At 36.8% G+C, this 18,594-nt stretch overlaps 1 protein-coding gene across 1 annotated transcript in view; it reads left to right on the top strand.

Moving 5' to 3' along the window:
- Positions 1–18,594, top strand: part of TBCK (TBC1 domain containing kinase) — a 113,441-nt gene that overhangs the window by 61,672 nt on the left and 33,175 nt on the right. Inside the window, exons 22-23 of the mRNA XM_067297590.1 lie at positions 531–692; positions 18,105–18,280. Coding sequence (XP_067153691.1) covers positions 531–692; positions 18,105–18,280 — 338 coding nt within the window. The remainder of the gene's footprint in view (positions 1–530; positions 693–18,104; positions 18,281–18,594) is intronic.

Below are 18,594 nucleotides of genomic sequence, written 5' to 3'. Positions count from 1 at the left end.
CAGCTTTATATGTAAAGTGATTCTGTTTTTTTTAATAGGTTTTCCTTCCTGTTTTTCCTTTACTCTGCTGATTTTTTTGCTCTATTCTGTCCATTTTCTTGTCTAATTTTAGGTAGTTGAGCTTACTGATTCACTCATCAATGTCTTCATGCTATTGAAAAACTGATATGCATGTCTTCCCGCACAGTTACGCTGTACCAAAAGAAAAAGAAATTGTCTAATGAGGGGAGTCTGTTTAAGATCTGAAAACCTGAACATTTCTAAGTATGTAATAACGAAAGGAGATATTGATGATTTGTAGAGTAATAAAACTACATATGAAAATAAATCTAAACAAGTTTAATCCTGTTTGCTCCCAAATAAGAAAGCAATAATCATGAGACAGGAAAGGGGAAAAAAAACTGTACAGATTACTTATTCTGTGTGTTTAAATTTGTGTGTAATAATTTAAATGTTTATAGGGGTTTTTTTGTTTGGTTGTTTTATTTTTGTTTGTTTGCTTTTTACTGTTGTGCCTGTTCATCACACAGATGTCTTCCCTTTGCACAAAATTTTTCACCTGTGGGACACATTACTGCTTGGAAATTCCTCCTTCCCATTCTGTATCGGAGTGGCTATACTTCAACAACTGAGGGATCGACTTCTGGCTAATGGGTTCAATGAATGTATTCTCCTTTTTTCAGACTTACCAGGTATAGAAAAAACTAATTCTTCCCCCTTTCTCTCTGTTTCCCGAGTGTCTTGCTGATGAAAGCATGTGCTTGCATGTACCCATATATTTCAAATCTTCCATGTGTTTTGGAATGTTGTTAAGATTTGGGTAGGCTCTGTGTCAGAGTACATAGGCCCTAGATAACAGCTAGAGGAAGTCAGTGGAAATCTTTTTGCTGTCATCAGCAAGAACTGGGTTAGTTCATCATCGTTTCCAGGTGAATGCTGGAGTAATTCCTTGTGAAATTTAGAATGATTTCAAATAATTCATGAGTGCTGAACTCTTTTTAGACATATGGAAACAGTGTAGCTGGCTGGGATTTCTTACTGAAAAAATTTAGTGCTGTTCTGAACACTGCTGTTCCACTTTGCTGGTTCAAGTAATTTTTCTTTCAAAGTTAATTAAATGTTTCCTGTGGAAACAATGTAAAAGAATTATGGAAAACAGTTGAGAAGCCATTAGAATTGCTCTGTTCTAAGGCAATTTGTATTTGAAATGTAAAGCTTTCAAAAGAACCCTCAAAGTCAGATTGGAGGCTCCATGATGACTGTGCAGAAGTTCTGCCTTCCTGTTCAGTGGCAGCCTGTTGACATTTCCATACAAACAAGTGTTGCATCTTTTAAAAAAGTACAGTTAACCATGGAGTTTGGGTCTTATTTCTGAGCAAGCTTCTAGTGAGACATTAGAATGCGTTTGAACTGAGTAAGCACTGTAAACTGAAAGATGTGTTTCCATTTGTGGTTAACTAATATTTATATAATATGTGAATTTGAAGAGTGTTTCACCTAGAATATATTCCTGTGTTTGTATTACTTCTGTCTCTCCAATCCAGAACCATACTAATATAATCTTAACCCCACGAAGACCTAGATTAAGAGGTGACACTGTTTTAATTGTGTGGCTTTTACTTAAGAGAACTTTTAACTTTTGTATGGATTTAGTGGGCTCTATTATAACACCATGTGTGCAATCCGAATGATAATTCATTTAAACAGAAGTCATTCTTTTTCTGAAGAACTGAATGACAGAATCAAGTTTGGAAGTGCATTTTAGCTTAAATGCTCTTTTGTTAAGTACAGCAGCCTCCACAGCTGCAGAGTTTTAAAAGGCTAATGGGATATGGCAGCAAGCAGGCTCTCAGTTCATAGTTCTGTCAGTCAGTCTCTCAGGGCTTCTGCGAGTTCTCACAGCTGAAGCTGTGAGGTTTCTCTAAATACTGTCTCAGCTTCTGTCTCACTGTATGCCCTTGAATGTGTGTCCCGTTTCAAAATTCTGCTTTTTTGCTGCCTTTCAGTTCAGTTTCCACTGTGTAATTGCTACTGTATTTTCCAATTTATAAGAAATTTAATTTAATTAAGCCTTTTCATATAACAGCTTTTTTTCAGTTTTGGTCTATATGCTTAGTCATTTCAAATGCCCTTATTAAACTTAACTGTATATCTTCAGATTATCTGAAAGGTGAGTGCTGAATTAAAGGATCGTCTCTCTTCCCCTCCCACTCCTCATCTATTAGCTATATATCTTGGCTAAATATAGCTTCGTTAATATTTTACTTATTTTCTTGCCTAAGGTCATTTCTCCTGATATCTTTTTCCTTGAGTGGTTCTAAATTATATATTCCAGTTTATCTTGAACCAACTGATTTACTGACAATTGAAGTACTTTTTGCTGAGGTCATGTATAAGAACATATTACTTCTCATAATACATGTTTGTATATATAGTAAAACTAAATCAATAAAATCTGTAGTATTATGTGTGTGTTTTCTGCTGATTGTGGTTTATGTTAACTTTGATATTCTAATAGGTAACATTTCAGTAGAATGGTGTTAATTTTTGAAAAGCATTTTTGAAATGTTGTTGATGTCTGCAATGTTTTTGGATGCCAACAGTGTCACAATTGAATATTGTGAGATTAATCCAAAGCACATCATAAACTGACTACTGAGGGAGGAAAGAATGAAGATGAAAGCACTAGTGTGACTTAAAATGTTATAGGGCTAGCTAAGACTTCAGTAATCAGTAGCTTCTTTGAACATATAATTTATCATGGCCTTGTGCTTTTTCTTTCTAACCTAAGTCTTATTTCCGATGAAGAAGTATTGACTGCTTAGGCTTTTTGTCACCTGTGTCTTCCAACCAGGATATTCATTATCTTGGTTAAAATAAATTGTGCACCATGCCTGAGAATTTGCTGAAACTAATTTACAGACAACCTTCACCCAAAACTGGGTCACCCTGAGGAAGAGATTTTGTTGTTCGAAACATCTGCAATAATTTCAATCTAAAATCAATTGTTGCTCAACAGCCTGAAACTCCTCTGGTTTTTAAGCTTTCTATGCACCAGAATGGCTTATCTCAGCTGCCAGTGAAAGTGACTTACCTTCCAGTCTGATAAGCTATTTTACTGCAATCTTGCAACTGCATGGAACACTTTTAAACACGTTTCTTGTTCCTTCCCTAGTTGGTTCTAAAAATATGTATCTTAATTAAAAAAAAAAATACTGCTTTATTTTGAGGTCACTGCACATAATGTGGTTTCAATTATTGTTTAATGAAGTTAATGATAGAAAAAGAAGGGACACAGTGCCATTATTGATTACTTGGTCCTGAAAATCCTTTGCAATGCCCATCTCGAGGCATTGACCGTATTTTATCTGTATAATAGGCATTGGTTGCTATTTTCAGGAGTTCTCTCTGTAGCAGAAATTTCATTTTGTCCAGAATAATATTAAAAACAAGTATTCCTTTATGGTTACCATTCTTTGCCTATGGCTTCATGTAAAAATCGACCTCTGTGGCCAGGAAGGAAAAAAATAAAAGCTAATTATAACATGCTACCTTAAAATTCCAAATATTTGAATTTTACTGAGTAGAGATGATGATACAAGGAAACTTGCTGTTTTCTTTACTTGACATAGGGAGAGTAACACCATATTTGAGATTGGATCAGGATTTTAACTCTAGGGTAGTATGTCACCATGCACTAGAGGAATGCACAATAGTTCTGTGGTATTTGACGTAGCTGAGTGATTCTACTGTCCTGACAATGTTTTATCAGCCTAAGGTAATTTCATCTGAAGAAACATTATTCTTGCAACTTTGGATACCTTTGGCAGAGGTTTATTTGAACCTTGGCAGGTGTTAAACTAGTTGGGCATTGAGATGATCTGTATTTCAGTTGTATGAAGGCTTCTCTTTCCTCAGACTTGAGATACCATGTCACCATCATTACCAAATCACTGCACTTTTGGGTAGATTTTTGAGTCTAATCTGGCAGTGCAAAAGTGCTTATGGCTAAAGATCTGCTCTGTATGGTAGAACATGCCCATGCACAAGGAGATTATGAGGAAACGAAGCAGGAGATCTAGAATGCTCTGTTCTGTGGATATAGTTCATCCAGTCAAGTTTAGATGCAAAATTTAGGAATCCTCCTGTAAGTCTTCTAAATGTGCATTTGTAAACTTCTTTTGAAGTGAGTGGAGGGATTACTTTAGACTTTGCTTCTGAGAATGATTGTTGTTTGTCCTTATAATCTTTCGGTTGCTAGTGCTGACGGTTATTCTTCTCACAGTGTATGAGGAATCTGTGCAGAAAAATAACCATGCCGTAGCACTGAGAGTGTTTCTCTTGTGGAATGCCATGTTATGCTATGGGTTTGTTATGCTATGAACTGGCTTTTGACAGTGCTGTCTTCTGCTAAAAATAGTTTGATCTAACGGAGCCTGTGACATTACAGTGTTTACATCAAAAAATGTAAACAACACTATGTTGTACCCACACAAATGCTTGCCCTTATCTTTTGTAGTGGCAGAAAAAAACAGTGGTCCTGACTTGTGGGGTTTTTTTGTTTGTTTGTTAGTAGCATGTTGTCATCAAAGCCGTACTTTGGACCTTCCGTTCCTTTCAGAATTCCTTGGCCTTGATTGCTTATGAATGGCAAAGCCCTCATTTTTCATCTGTACCCTTTTCTCTACTTGAAAGTTAGCTATAGTCATAGGTAACGTTATTTCAAGGGTATATTTTTATGTTTGAGAGCTGTTGATTTAACAAGGTTCTTCTGTATTCTGATGCCTATACCTGTAATTATAGGGAGAACAGAAACGATATGTGTCACTGCACAAAAGGAATTTAGTTTTCATTCTGTGTCGATCACAATGGTGTCATTGATAAGACTTGTGATTAACATTATTATTGCAAATTTGCAGGAGCAACAATGCTGCTCAGAATTTTCAAGTGCTGTAGTAATATTTAGTTTTAACATTATTCTCATATGTGGGGAATTCTTTTTGTAGTATTTGACAGACTATGGATGGTTCCAGAAAATGCATGTTTTAATTAAGGAAAATCCCTACTGCTGTATTAATAACAAAAATCCTACTTCATTCCTGATGGGACTGTATAAAGGGGATGTTAAGAGCCTGCTATAATGTAGGTAGAATTATATTGTTTATGAAATTACTACCCCAAGGTTTTTTTTCATGCTTTCATTCTTTCTTTTGGGGAAGGTATAAAAATACATTAGTTCTTTTCTCTTTGTTTTTACAAAACTCTTTTAACTATAAACTTTATTCAAACAACATAAATATCAAAGAAGATTTGGGAGGTACTATTTCAGACAAGCAAGCAAGACCGACCCTGAAGTCGTTGTAAATTCTTTGTGTGTAGTTTTGAAATTTAGCACCTCTCATCCCATTTAGGTGATACAAAGAGAGCAAATATATTATGAGTTACCTTTGTTTTTCCTTTATCTAAGTGTGACTTACAGGAGGACAGTGTGGCAGGGAAATGAGAAGTTAATGATAATATGACGCTACTGTGGAGTGGTTCCCAAGATACCATCAGCATCAGCAGGACTCTGTGCTCCAGACCAATGGTTACCTGTAGTAAGCCAGTTTGGATGTGTCTGCATCCTGTAAATCAGCAAATCCACAAACCAGATGGCTCTTTCATGTCTTGAGTGCCGACCGGGTAGTTTTACTTTAAAACTTGCAATTTTGCTTATATCTTAGTCTTTAACATCTTTCCTTAAGTCTGTGTGATAAGGTATGTTATACGAGTCAAAAAACAGTGATTATTGTAGCTCAGCTTGGTTATTGAGTTCTTTACTGAGTTATTGCTATAAGTAGTACAAAGTCACTGGCACCTTTTGTCGGGAAATAGACCCGAGAAGGAAGCATCCAGATGTATACAGCTCTCTGCAAACAGTTGAAGGATCCCGTAGACCAATTGACTCAAACCCTGGCTCAGCCCAGCATGGGGCCTGGCAAGCAGATCTTCTTCCAGAGGGATGCAATCCATACCAAAGTCATCAGGGAAATACTGAGTTTCCTTATGGTCTTGAAGAGGGTTCAGACAGTCTATGAAAAGACTGGGACAGATGCTATTAGAGAATAGGTAAACACCCAACCTAGCTATGAGAACAAACTCACAATCTGTACTCTCAGCTAAGCCTTGTCCATTAGTTCATACCATAACCACGTTTTCTGTAGTTTTTTAGGGGAAGGAGGGTTTGTTTGTTTGTTCTTTCTTTTTGATGTCCCCAAGGAATGTGTCTCTTTGCTGTCTTTGTTCTGGTCAGTGCTTCCAAAGGAAGATTCCCAGATACCAAGTCCAGAAAGACTGGCTGTGGAAAAGCAGTCCAGTGCAGCAAGGAGCTGCAGTAAAACAGTCAAAGTGGAAAACATAAAGGATTCTACTGTGTGAGATACAGGCATGAGGCCTTAAGATCTATCAACATATAGTCAAAGATCTAACTAGTAGCGAATGATGGAAAAAAAAAATTATTCCTCAAGAAATGGAGTTTCTGTAACATGGAAGAAACAATTATATCTGTTGTTGTAGTGATATACCAAAAAGCTGAATTCCATGACAACAAAAGCCATATAAATGCTTAGAAGGATTACATCCAGCTCAGGAATGAACTAAGCATTGAAAAATAGTGGAAAACCTACACTAATGTTGTATGGTGCAGTTCAGACAGATGTGTTTCTGCTAACAGCAACAGAATTAGATGCACATCAAAGAACTCCCCAATTCTACTTTAGGTGCATATGTAATCCCTTGATAGCTACCATTTTACTTCCCGCTCCTTTTCTTCCTGAAAAATCTTTATCTACCCACATTGGCGATCCATACAACTTTATCTTGGCAGAATTTATTGTGGTTCAGAGTTCAGTTGATTTAAGATTTGGTAGGAGGAATAAATGGTAGCTGGCCAAGCCCACACTGAGTTTGTGGATGTATGGTACCTGTTCCCATTTAAGTTGTTTTACTCTTCTTTACCTTCCTCTTGGATAAAAATTTAAGCTTTTTTGAGGTCGAAACACCAACTTTGAAGAGGTTGAAAGGGATACAGTTGGAATCCTCCATCTGTCAGTGAGCAGTAGAAAAATCAAGGTAATCTACTCTTTGGAATAAGGTCTAACTTTTTATCATACAATTTTGAAAATGTAAAATGCCCTGTTTGTTAGATTAAGGCTCTAGGGGAGAGAAGTCATAACTGCTCTTAATGAAGTCTTGACACATGGCTTTGTTGTAACTTGTCAAGGTTCAAAACCTTTGCCCTTTATGAAAGATGACACTGCAATGTGATTTATCTTAGAGTTAGTGGAGTTGGTCTGCTTTTCCAAATTACAGTACATCTGAAGGAAAAACAATGTTTTGGTCTCTATACTATAATGTGCATGATGATGGTAGTGTAACTCCATAAAATTAAAAATTAAAAATATCAAAAGATATCTGAAATAAAAAGTAAATGACATTTTTATTTTTCTTAGCACATATAGATTGGACTGGTATTTATGGAACCGTTTTAATCTCAACATATTCCCCATCCTTGTTATGCTAGATGGCTTTTTTTAAATACAAGTGGCAGGTGTATTTTATAATGCAGTTCATGAAGATTTATTATTGGTAAATAATGGCATTTATGAAGCAGAAACTGTGCATAGCTGCTGTTTTCTTTCTTTCTTTTTTTTTTTTTATTATGGCTTACAGCCCGCTGTGGGTTGGGAGCTGGCTTTGGTACAGAAGCAGAGCAATTTGTTAGGGCACACCTGCTCATTAAGGCTGTTCTGTAGTATCCAATTCTGTAAAATTGACATCACTTTACCTAAAACTGTGAATTCTTTAATTATTCATGTTTTCCACTTGTAGCTACATGAGCAACGTGCAGCTCTATGGCTTCCACCTTCTTGGCACTGTAGAGAAATGTTGGTTTGGGTGAAACACTGAAGAAAAAAAAAGCTCAAATGCTTTATTTTATTTATATTTGTGTCCTTGCTACTCTGTACTTATCACTTGCAGAAGAAAATCAAATATATATTCTTTAGCAAAAGACTGTCCATCTAAAGACATAGTAGGTAATAAAAAAAGGGAAAAGTGGTTTCATCGGTAGAACATTCCCAGTTCATGTCTTAAAATCAGTGTGTATTGTGCAACTTACTTCTCCTGTTCCTTGATACAAGCTGTATGTACTCTTTGTAGCAAAAGGAGAATTCAGAGAATGGAACAGTACATGACTATTAGTCATGTAGGCTTTTGTACAACTTTACCCTGGGGAAAAAACAAACAAAACAAAACAAAAAAAACAAAGTACAAGTAGGTAGACCTGTCAAACACAGCAGCATTTTTGGGCATGGGGACACATAATTCAGGACACTTTTATCTTAGCTTTGCTTCTTGATTAGTTGAACTATTTTCTTTCTACAAAGGTATTTCAGGAAAATCTTTCCCTCTTTTTTCAGTTTTATTAATGTTGTGAGCATATCAATTGGTTCAGCATCTGACTAGTGCTTAGAAAGCAAGAGTGTGCCCTTGACTTATTTCCTTCTAAAATTGTGGAAAATGTTGCTGTCAGAGCAAGGTGGCTAATAGGGTATCTCTTTATATCTTTGTTATGCAGAATATGTTTGTAAAGATTTAAATGGTCTTCCCAATAATCTTTAGTTCTCTGCTTGTGAATTGAGGAGAGATTTAAAATGAGGTGCAAAAATAACATTAACCAATAGTGGAAAGATGATTTTTTTCAGGAAAATTAAAGTAACAAAGTTATTAGTACCATTGATGCTGAGTGTTTGCAGAAAGTTTTGGTGGCCAAATGAACCACTGCTTTGAAAAGCAGGGGCAGGACTTGGGCTCCAAGAGGTACTGCAGCATTAAAATCCCTTGATTAAAATGTACATTATCAGTGGATCTCTATGTGACTGTAGATATATTTTTGGTGTGTGTATATCCAGACCTGTTAATAGAGAGACATACCTACTTAAATACAGAATTGAAACAGCACTGCAATCTGAGAGCCAGGAAAATATTTCTGCTAAAATAAGGACTGAGAAACAAGAAACACTCTTTAAGTGAATTAGCTCTATCATACTTTGTGATTTCTGCCAGTTCCCTTTGGTTTACTTACCCATATTCAAAGAACTTAAACTCTTGCAAGTTTGCAATAAGTTTCAGGACTAGAGTATTAGCACTGAAGGGCAAAACTTGTTCAGGAAGGACAGGATTGGTATCTAGACTGGGAAAGGCCTGCATTGTATGTGAAGAATGTTGTCTGTATTCTGAAAATGGTGATAAATGAGCTAAGTACACATCAGGGTGTGTCAGGTGAAACCTCTGTCATTGCAAAAATGAGCATTTGTAAGGGATAGGTTAGTCGCATATTATTTGGTCTCAGAGCAGGGCAAGGAGCTAGACAATCTCTTGCTGTTTCTTCCATCCGTATGTTTAAAAAAAAAAAAAAAAAACTTTTGTTGTTTTTTCCCACCAGCATAGTGTCACCTGTTTGTAGGTCTTCCAGTCAGTGATGCACATGCCGGTGGTATATTCTGCAATAAATTTTCAATTAATGCTTCAGCTCCAGGCAGAGCTGTCTCAAATTCTGAGTCATCTCATTTAAAGCTGTTGAAGTATGTGAGTTAAAAGTTGTAGTGAAACTGAATTCTAGTCAAAATAGCAGATGGTTTGGAAGGGGATGGCTGCAGCTGCACCGGCTGTTGAGACACTTTCAAGGGATTCCGTGGAACCTAAGAGCAGGAGTGTTGGAAGAGCTGCTCAAGAGAGAGGTCCAGCTTGCTATCTCACATCATACTTTGGGGGACTGTTACAGAAAGAGAAGTCTTAGCATTTACTTCCTTCGTCTGATTGAACTAGAACCTTTTCTGTTCTGTCTCTCACTGTAGCAACCAATATAAGTAAAGAAATTTCCTAGTAGACTGCATATTAGAATATTTAATAAATTTCTTAGAGTTGAAAATTTGAAGTATGGAAAGTACACAGGGACACAGATGGTTTGCCAGGTAGTGGTAAAATACTGTTCGTTACTTTCTGCATGAGTTCATAGTAGCTGTTGTTTTATTTTACAGAGAAGTGTAAGGCCAATTCTGAAATGTTGTGTCATGTATAATTTTGACAATCATGCAGTGGCATTAAAAAGTTTAAAGAAAAGTTCTACCTATGCCTTTTTCTAGTCAGATCAGTAATTTATATGAATGGGGGAAAAATCTAGGTATTTTGCCCAGAGAGGTTGTGGAGTCTCCATCCTTGGAGATGTTCAAAAGCCGTCTGGACAGGGTCCTGGACAATGTGCTGTAGGTGATCCTGCTTGAGCAGGGAGGTTGGACTAGATGATCTCCAGAGGTCCCTTCCAACCTCAACCATTCTGCAATTTTGGGCAGTGATGCTAAAATCCTAGCCAAAAATACAGACAAAATGACACAAAGTATCTTTGAATAAAATATTTTTTAAACTAAATCTGAAGAATTAGTTGCTAACATCATGGCAAAGCTACAAAACAAAATTTTTTTTGAACTGAAATAAAAATTCAATTAATGTTGAGTTGTAGCTTATGCTTTCTGCAATCAGAAATGTACTAATTGCATCTTAGTTTTTCTCCACTGTGTACACATGCATATTAGAGTTCAGTTATATATGACTGCTTTTATGTAGATGAATTAAAGAGAATAAAATAAGTTTTCTTCTAAAATTAAAAACCCTTCAAGTGTTTCTTCTGTTATGTCTTTAGCTGGTAAACTAGTTCTAAGGAAACAAATTCAGCAATGGTGTAAGCTGATAGAGGACAAACCGTAAACATCTCTGCTAGAAACATAACCCTGAAACGACACTAACTTACAAAGAATAGATGGTCCTTTTTTCATTATGACAAATATGCTATTTAGGAATGTACTGCTTGAATAGTTTCATTCCTAAATTTGAATGGGGTGTCAGAGAGCTTTATCACAGGACAGGGAAATCTTTTTCCTTCTGACTTAAGTCAGTTATGCAGCAAACTCTAAATCGTTTAGAAGTGTATGTTGACCAGGTTTGCACTGTGAAACATTAGCGTAGACTTGAGCCATGGTAAACACCAAAAGGTTTGCATCTCAGTAATTTATCTACTGTGGTGCCAAGTGGCAAGAGGATTTTGTTAGAAATGAAAGCAGTTTTAAATGCGAGTGCCTAAACAAGGTGGTTATTATCCTTCCCGTTTACAGGTGCTATATTTGTGGGAAACTAAATGCCTTACACTTGAATGAGATGTTACTTGCTCTTTGGTAGTCTGAGTGTTGTGTGGTTTGGGATACTCTTTAGACGGATACCTAGGTATCTTATCTGTATTAGTCTTTATCCAAAATTTTTCCATTGTTGATGTAGAAACCAACAGATACATTAGAGGTTTGGTGCTTTTTCCATGGCAACATGTCCTGCTTGTTAAGCTTTCTTGATTTTTGTTCTATTTCAAAACCAGAAATTCTAAGCTCCTTCATATTCTTTCCTTGAAAATATCTGGAAGGCTAACAAGAGGAAAGCTATGCTAATGGGAAGCCCTTCTTCTTTCCACTCTTCAGAGACTGATCAGTTACAAGCATTTGATCTGGTCCAAGTTTCTAATTGTAGAGTTTTTCACTATTTTATATGTCAAGTCTGGAAAACAGCTGAAGTGACTGGTACCTGCCACCCAGCTGGAAACTTAGCATGATCTTGTATAATGCATACTGAGCTTCAGTAGTGGCATATTCCTACTGTGAAGCACAAATTTAAGATAAAAGATACAAGTTTCACTAGTATTTGAGATCACTAAGTATCTGTTGAGGCAGTTTTAGGGAGGGTTGTTTGTGTGTTTGTTTTTAACAAACCATACAACACAGAAAAGCCAAACCTTTTTCCTTCAAATATTGAATGTTGCTGGAGATTGTATCGGTGGCACAAGTTCTTCATCTCCAGGCATTTCTAACAAGCTCTTCCTCTAAATTGATTCCTGTTGTTTTGTAAATCTGTTTTTTTTATGCATTTCTCTATGTGGTTATCCTCTGTCTTAAGTTATGTTCTCTTCTGCTAACTTGCTTCATTTCTTCTTATTGTTTCCCTTTACTCTTGTATATCTCTGTTTTTGCCAAGCAGCCTCCATCTGACGATTCGCATTTTGCAGTGTGAATTCCTCTCCCTTCTGCCGTTGGCCATCATCCTAATCTGATGTTATGGCTGGTCCTGTTGTCTCTTACATTGTGTTAGTTTGTAGAAACTTCTGCCATTTCCCCTGGCCCTCTTCATATTACTCTTTAAAATGCACTTTCCTGTCAGAGCTTAGCCATGAACCATAGTATACCAAGATGTATTACAGTCTTTATATAACCTTTGCTGGTCTTCCTTCTCAGTAAAACATTGCATGTAGCATTGCCTTTGGCTGATTTATAGTAAACCTTTTCTCTTAGTACGGTCATCCATCATTCTGCCTCTTTCCTGGTCATTTTTATCAATGCAGGACAACATCATATTACAGCTAGAAAGAATTCTTCATAAAACCTCTTCACTAACTGCTGAGTCAGAGCAATTTTTACAATGTTTTTTTTAATGCAGACTGAAGTGATGTGCCTTCACCAAGCAAGGGCCTGGGCCATTGCATTTTTGATATACTAACCACTGCTTGTGGGCTTTCAAAATCAAAAACAGTTTGAATTGTTTGAATTCCTTTCCAGCAGCAGGGTAATTGTCACCTATGCTGCAAGCTGCAGAATCAGCAAGTCTCAGGAAGCAGCACTGAGTATGATGAACTGTCTCTTAGAGAATTTTTTTATTCCAAGATACTGAAAGAATTGTAGAATGATGTGCTCCCAGGCCAGGCAGCCTGTCAATGCAGCACTGAAATTATTGTACCTCGTCACAGCCGTGCAACATATAATCTGTCTGAAGATGTGGTTCTCTGGTTAGTTCCCTTGCTTCTGCATCTAACCATTTTCTTAGTCTAGTTCAGTGCAACTTCTGTACACCTGCTGTGTTGCATTAAAAAACGTGATGGCTTCTTGATTTGACAGCACTTGTCTTCCTGACAGCTCTTGAGAGAGATGCACCTCACATCCATGTGGAAAGTTATAGGAAGAATAGAGCCATCTTTTTTTATTAGCTGAAGAAATTTAAAATTAATAAGTGGTATTTATATGGCCTTTGAAATTGTTTTCCCAAGAGGCATTAAAAGGGATGCTAATGTGTGTAAGAAGAAGAGCAAATGACTGTCCATAAAACAATGAAATATAATAATAATCTGTAATGTATGAAATGATATCAAAAGAATTTTTCATTGATCTTCTCATTTATAGTAACCTTTTAGCAGTAATAGGTATAGAGATGTTGGATAGAAATGTCACTTTTCTTACTGGATTTGTCCTTTTAATTGTTTGGGCTTAGCATATATTTTTGTGTGATATGTAAAAAGAAAAGGTTTGTGGCATTTCATCCCTCTTCCTTCTTACAGCAGGACTCATGAGATCAAACTGACTGACCTATTCCACTTCCCTGCTTTTATAGCACAAAGGTCTGCTTGCCTGGTTCTGGGGCAGTGCAGGGAAAGCTGAGGTAGACTGGCAGGGCAGTGATAAATTACTTGTGATGGAGAGATCAAACCAAGCCCTTATTTCGGGGCTATTTCCAAAATGCAGAAGCAGTTTATTTTGGCCGTATTTCTTAACTTGTGTCCTCTTACCCAAGCAAAGGCCTCTGGAATTGATTAACTGTGCACAAAGACTTGGTCTGTATACATTTTCATTGAATAAGAGCCATTCATTGTATGTTTTGCTTCAGTAATCACTTTTACTTGCTGTGAACACCATTTGTGCTTCCAGTTTTGCTGTAAAAATAAAAATTCTACGTGTTTTTGTCACAAGTGTGTGGCTTTTAAACTGATGCTTTGTTTTTAACATCTACTTGAAGTGCAGTCTACTTCTCTCCTGTGTCTGTGAAAAGACGCACTGCAAATACATAGCTTGACAAGCAGCTGTGTCAGGTGAAGCCTCCTTTTCAGCTGAGACTGTTGACGGAGGGGGCAGCTTGGTATGGAGTGATAGTTCAGCAGGGAAGAGAGAAGTGAGTAACATCCTAGAACAACCAGGAAGTTTAGTTCAGAAAAGGAGCAAAATATTTCGGTAGACTTAATATTGGGCAGGGGCCATGGCAAAGCTAGGCTATTGCTGTCACTTCTTTTCCCTTCCTTCCTTTTCAGTTCTCATATTATTTGTATATTTTAAAACCTCATGGGGGGAGAAAAAAAGGCTTTCGTTGCTGAGTAATGGCATAAATAGCTTGTGCCCCAGAATTGTTTTCCCTAAGGTTTGATTGCTGAGTGATTGTAAAATACTGAAGCTCAGTCAAGCTAAAACTCTTAAGGACCAGTGTTTTAAAATGAAACTAGTGATTTTTAGTTGCTAAATATTTGAGAACCAGCTTAGACTTTTTGAAATGCGGGTGCTCTGCCCTTTCTGAAAACCAAACTCTTTTAAGATGTACTAAATTTTGAAATGAGAACATATTTTATAGTATTTTTATTATGTCTAACTTTTTTTAGTGTACACTTCACAGTTAATGGCTCCATGTTATGTCAGCACATTTTCATTATAGATTTTCCAGCAAAATATTTTGTATGAATAAAAACCAAACGGTATGCTCTTTAGATTAAAAAAAAAAAAAAAAGGGGGGGGGGGACCTTGGCAAGCACGGAGATGTTGTGTGTACATCTTCACAAATGAGCAGACTCTCCCTGTCCTTTCTAGATGTTTCTCTTCACGCTGAAGCCTTGAGATTCCCTCAGATCCTGCTCTCAGAAGGATGCTCTTCTAAGTTGTTTGCATATGACAGGTACTCTGGCATCCTGATGTACTTTCTGCTCATTTGTTCATAGTCCTGACCAGGAATCTAGGCACTGACTTAATATATTTACAGTTCTGACATACCAGCAGTATGCATTTAATGATACGTAAGCTTTTAATATTGTCTGACTTGGAACACAGAAAGCTGCTTAGGAGCAGGAAGAACAGAAGCAAGGTTAATGCTGTAGGTGTGCAAAATGGTGGTGTGATGATAAAAGACCCTTCATCAAGGACTGAATAATTTCATGTATGTTTGAAAGGGCATGGGAAGAAATCCAAATTGAAGTAGCATGGCAGACCCTTGCTTATTAGCCAGATGGAAGGGAAAAGATCTTAGCCAGCCAGGCTGCAAAAGATTGCATCACATCTTGTTTACTGCCTGGAAGTGATCTTTCTTTAAAAAAAAAAAATCAAATAAAAGGTGAACAGGGACTAGAAGGTTATTCAGTTGTGACACTTATTCATGCCATGTGACTAATAAATATTCTGTAAATGATTTATACTAGTTTAATGGCTTCTTAAACTCCACTATCCTGAAACTAATAGTTTAAAAAAAAAAAAAAAAAAAATGAGTAAATGCTTTTACTACCAACAGTCCTGTCTTCCTTGTAGGTGATAAATGTTGATTTCTCTCTCTCTCTCTCTCTCTCTCTCTCTCTCTCTCTATTTATTTATTTTGTTTGGCAGGAGGGAGGGACCACAAATAATTGTTATGTTTTTATTTTGCATTACTGTAGCAGACGAATTAATCAGCAGGCTGTGAGTTGTTGTTAGGCTTTTGATGGCCTCACAAACGATTTAAAATTCCCTTGTGTTCTGCAGAGTTTCATTTTTAGGCATGGCCATTGGCCTCTAGAAATGTTTCTTAGAAGAAATGAGAAACCTCATGTCAGGGAATCACAGAATAACAGACTATTAAATCAGTGTTTGAGTTGCACCCTGAAGTGCAGAACTGGTTATCATTTTTAGCAAAATCTATTGCTGCATTTTCCAGTTCTCAGAATGGATTTCTTTTGGAATTATGCAGCTTGTTTCTAGCAGATATATTTTGATAGTCTGTCTCAATATGTAACTTTGTCAATTTAATCTAATTTCTGCTTTCATCTTTTTCATAACTTTCTATTGCACTATATAGTTCCTATTTCATCCCTTAATTCTTTGTTTTCAGTTTGAGATGTTTGCAGGGTATTATGCCCTTCTGCAATGAATGTTACTCGTGCTACTAAAAATTATAATCTGTTTGTTTGTTTGTTTTTTGTTTTTTTTTAAACCTACTAAATTCTGCTTTCATCTCACTTATTGCAAAGGTACTGCTAAAGTTTCCTTAGCAGTCTGGTATGGTATGCCAGGAACCTCAGGAGACATGGCTATAACTCACTGTAGAATGAACCAGTGTCTTTGCAGAAGAACAAAACCCATAAACATATGAGTCTTGACCTGAATTCCTAATCTTTCTATAAATAAAATATCTTTAGAAATGCAGAAAAAATGTGACTAATTACAGTGTTAGTGTATTCTGAGCTCTAGTAGTAATACTAGTGAAAGGCATCTTCTGTCTGAAATTAGAAATTCTTTGTGAATTTCTCTGGTTGCTTGGATTTTCCTTGAGGATGATACTAAATAGCAACTTTCTGTTGTGATATGTGCAAAATAAAAAAAACTAACACATTTTCATCACAGAATTGAAAAATTGTCAGTTACTCTTGAGACACCAGTTTGTCTGTTTATCTCTGACAAATATTGCCCCTCATAGCTGGGGAACCTGACATGCTTAAGGAAAACTGTGATTTACATTCACATCTGCAAGAAGGTTTTAGAGCTGGGATTAAAATTTGGCAAACTCTAACTTTAGTCCTTGATTTTTCTGAATTTCTGACCCAAGAAAGCACATAAGCATACTGTGTTTAATGGGATTAAAATATGTACTCAAGGTTTTATAATCTAAGTAACTAATCTCATCCAACTAAAATATTCTGCCTGAGGTTTCAGTTTCAGCTTTTTTTCTCTCACCACCTGTTAGTGACTGGGATTTCTGGAGTTAGTCCCTGATTGACAGCAACGCATCTGTTTTATTTGAGAAGTACAGATAAAGTTGAGCTGCGATGCCTCTCTTTTCTTTATAGAAACTGATACCTCAATCTTCCAAATTGAGAGTGCTGTAGTGAACTAGCTAAGATGCTTGTAAGGGATACAACAAAGGCTAGTATACCTGTTGCTTGTCTGAAGCACTACACTAGGCTTGTTATAAAGTGCAAATTAGGGTGTTTTTTTCTTCATGAGATTGCAGATAGGAGAAGCAAAATTGACAGGTCTTCTTACAGTGATAGAAAAGTAAATGTTTTTATGTTACATCCTGTTAGAAGACAGATACGTGCAGGATTTTTAGCATTATAGAAATGATGTTTGTAGTAGGATCACTTAATTTTTTTTTCCTGTTTTTCATTATGCTTTGGTAATTTTCATCTGACCACCGTTTATTTTGGGATGCTTCCCCTTTAACAGATGTTTGCTATCCTCCCAAGTTCGGTAATATTTTGTTACATATGTCACTCCTTCAGCCAGAATGTTCTCCTGTGAGTTATTGGGGGTGGAGGGATTGTATTTGGGGGGGTGTTTTTTTTAATAAACTGCTCTCAAACAAGTCCATTGTATGTGCCATCAAGCACGAGTACTGTTGAGATTTCCTGTTTTCCACCAAAGGAGTAGCATACAGCTTTGTCAAAACAACAGGCCGCACAAAGTTCAACAACTTTGTTTTGCTGGAAGCTTTCAATTTGGCTCGTAGCAGCTATGTAGCTGACAAACAGGACACTCAGTTGGTCCAAAAGTGCAAACACTGCATGAAACACATGCTCTTGATCTCCTACTGCGTGTACTTAAGTTTGAGTCCTCAGTCTGACATGCAAAGACAATTAATGAAGATACCTTCCTGTGACTAGGCTTTGGTTTTATTTCCACCATTTCATTGGTTACAGTTCTTTTAGACTTCTCTGAAACAGTTCGTTTGTGCTTTCATATGCCTGGGGATAAAATTAATACCAAAAATAGTCCTTGTTAGTTGTTTATAAAAATTGTCAAGTGCTTTTTGAGTGGAAATATGTTCATGAAAACTAAGTGTTTTTAGAACTGATAGAGAGCGGTAGAGATATAGATGGATATGTGTATATCCAATCAGCAATGTCACAGCTCGGTTAACCGGCTTTACTGATTTTTTCACACTTGCATTTCTTGTTTGTTCTTTAAATCCTTGGTCAGAGATTGACATTGAGCGTTGTGTCCGTGAGTCAATCAACCTATTTCGCTGGACCCCAAAGAGTGCTACGTACAGGCAATATGCGCAGCCTCCGCGACAAGGCAGTGAGAGCAACGGCACAAGAAGTTCGATGTCCTGCCTTTCAGCAGATTATCAGGAAGCACCTAAAAGCGACCTGGTAAGTGCCCTGGACTGTCTGTTCTTGACCTTGGAGGGGGAAGACATGTGATAGCCAGACACACAGTTTGCCCTTGGAAAACCACCCTTCGCTCCCCCGTTATCAAATGTATTTGTTTGCCCTTGCCTTCTTTTAGAACAAAGCTTCATTTGTTATGAACATGTGGTTTTTTACAATAACTCTGAGGAGCTCATAAAACTCTTGATCCTATTGTCAAAGCATTCATGATTAATATTGTTATATTTAGATAATTTTCAAATGTTACCATTTTAAAGTTTAAAGTAGAAGCAGGGTATGTCTGCTTCTAAGGAGGC

Source organism: Apteryx mantelli, chromosome 5 (genome assembly GCF_036417845.1).
Source record: "Apteryx mantelli isolate bAptMan1 chromosome 5, bAptMan1.hap1, whole genome shotgun sequence".
NCBI classification, from domain to species: domain Eukaryota; kingdom Metazoa; phylum Chordata; class Aves; order Apterygiformes; family Apterygidae; genus Apteryx; species Apteryx mantelli.
Note: the sequence above shows the minus strand (reverse complement) of the source record. Positions and strands in the feature narration are given on the sequence as shown.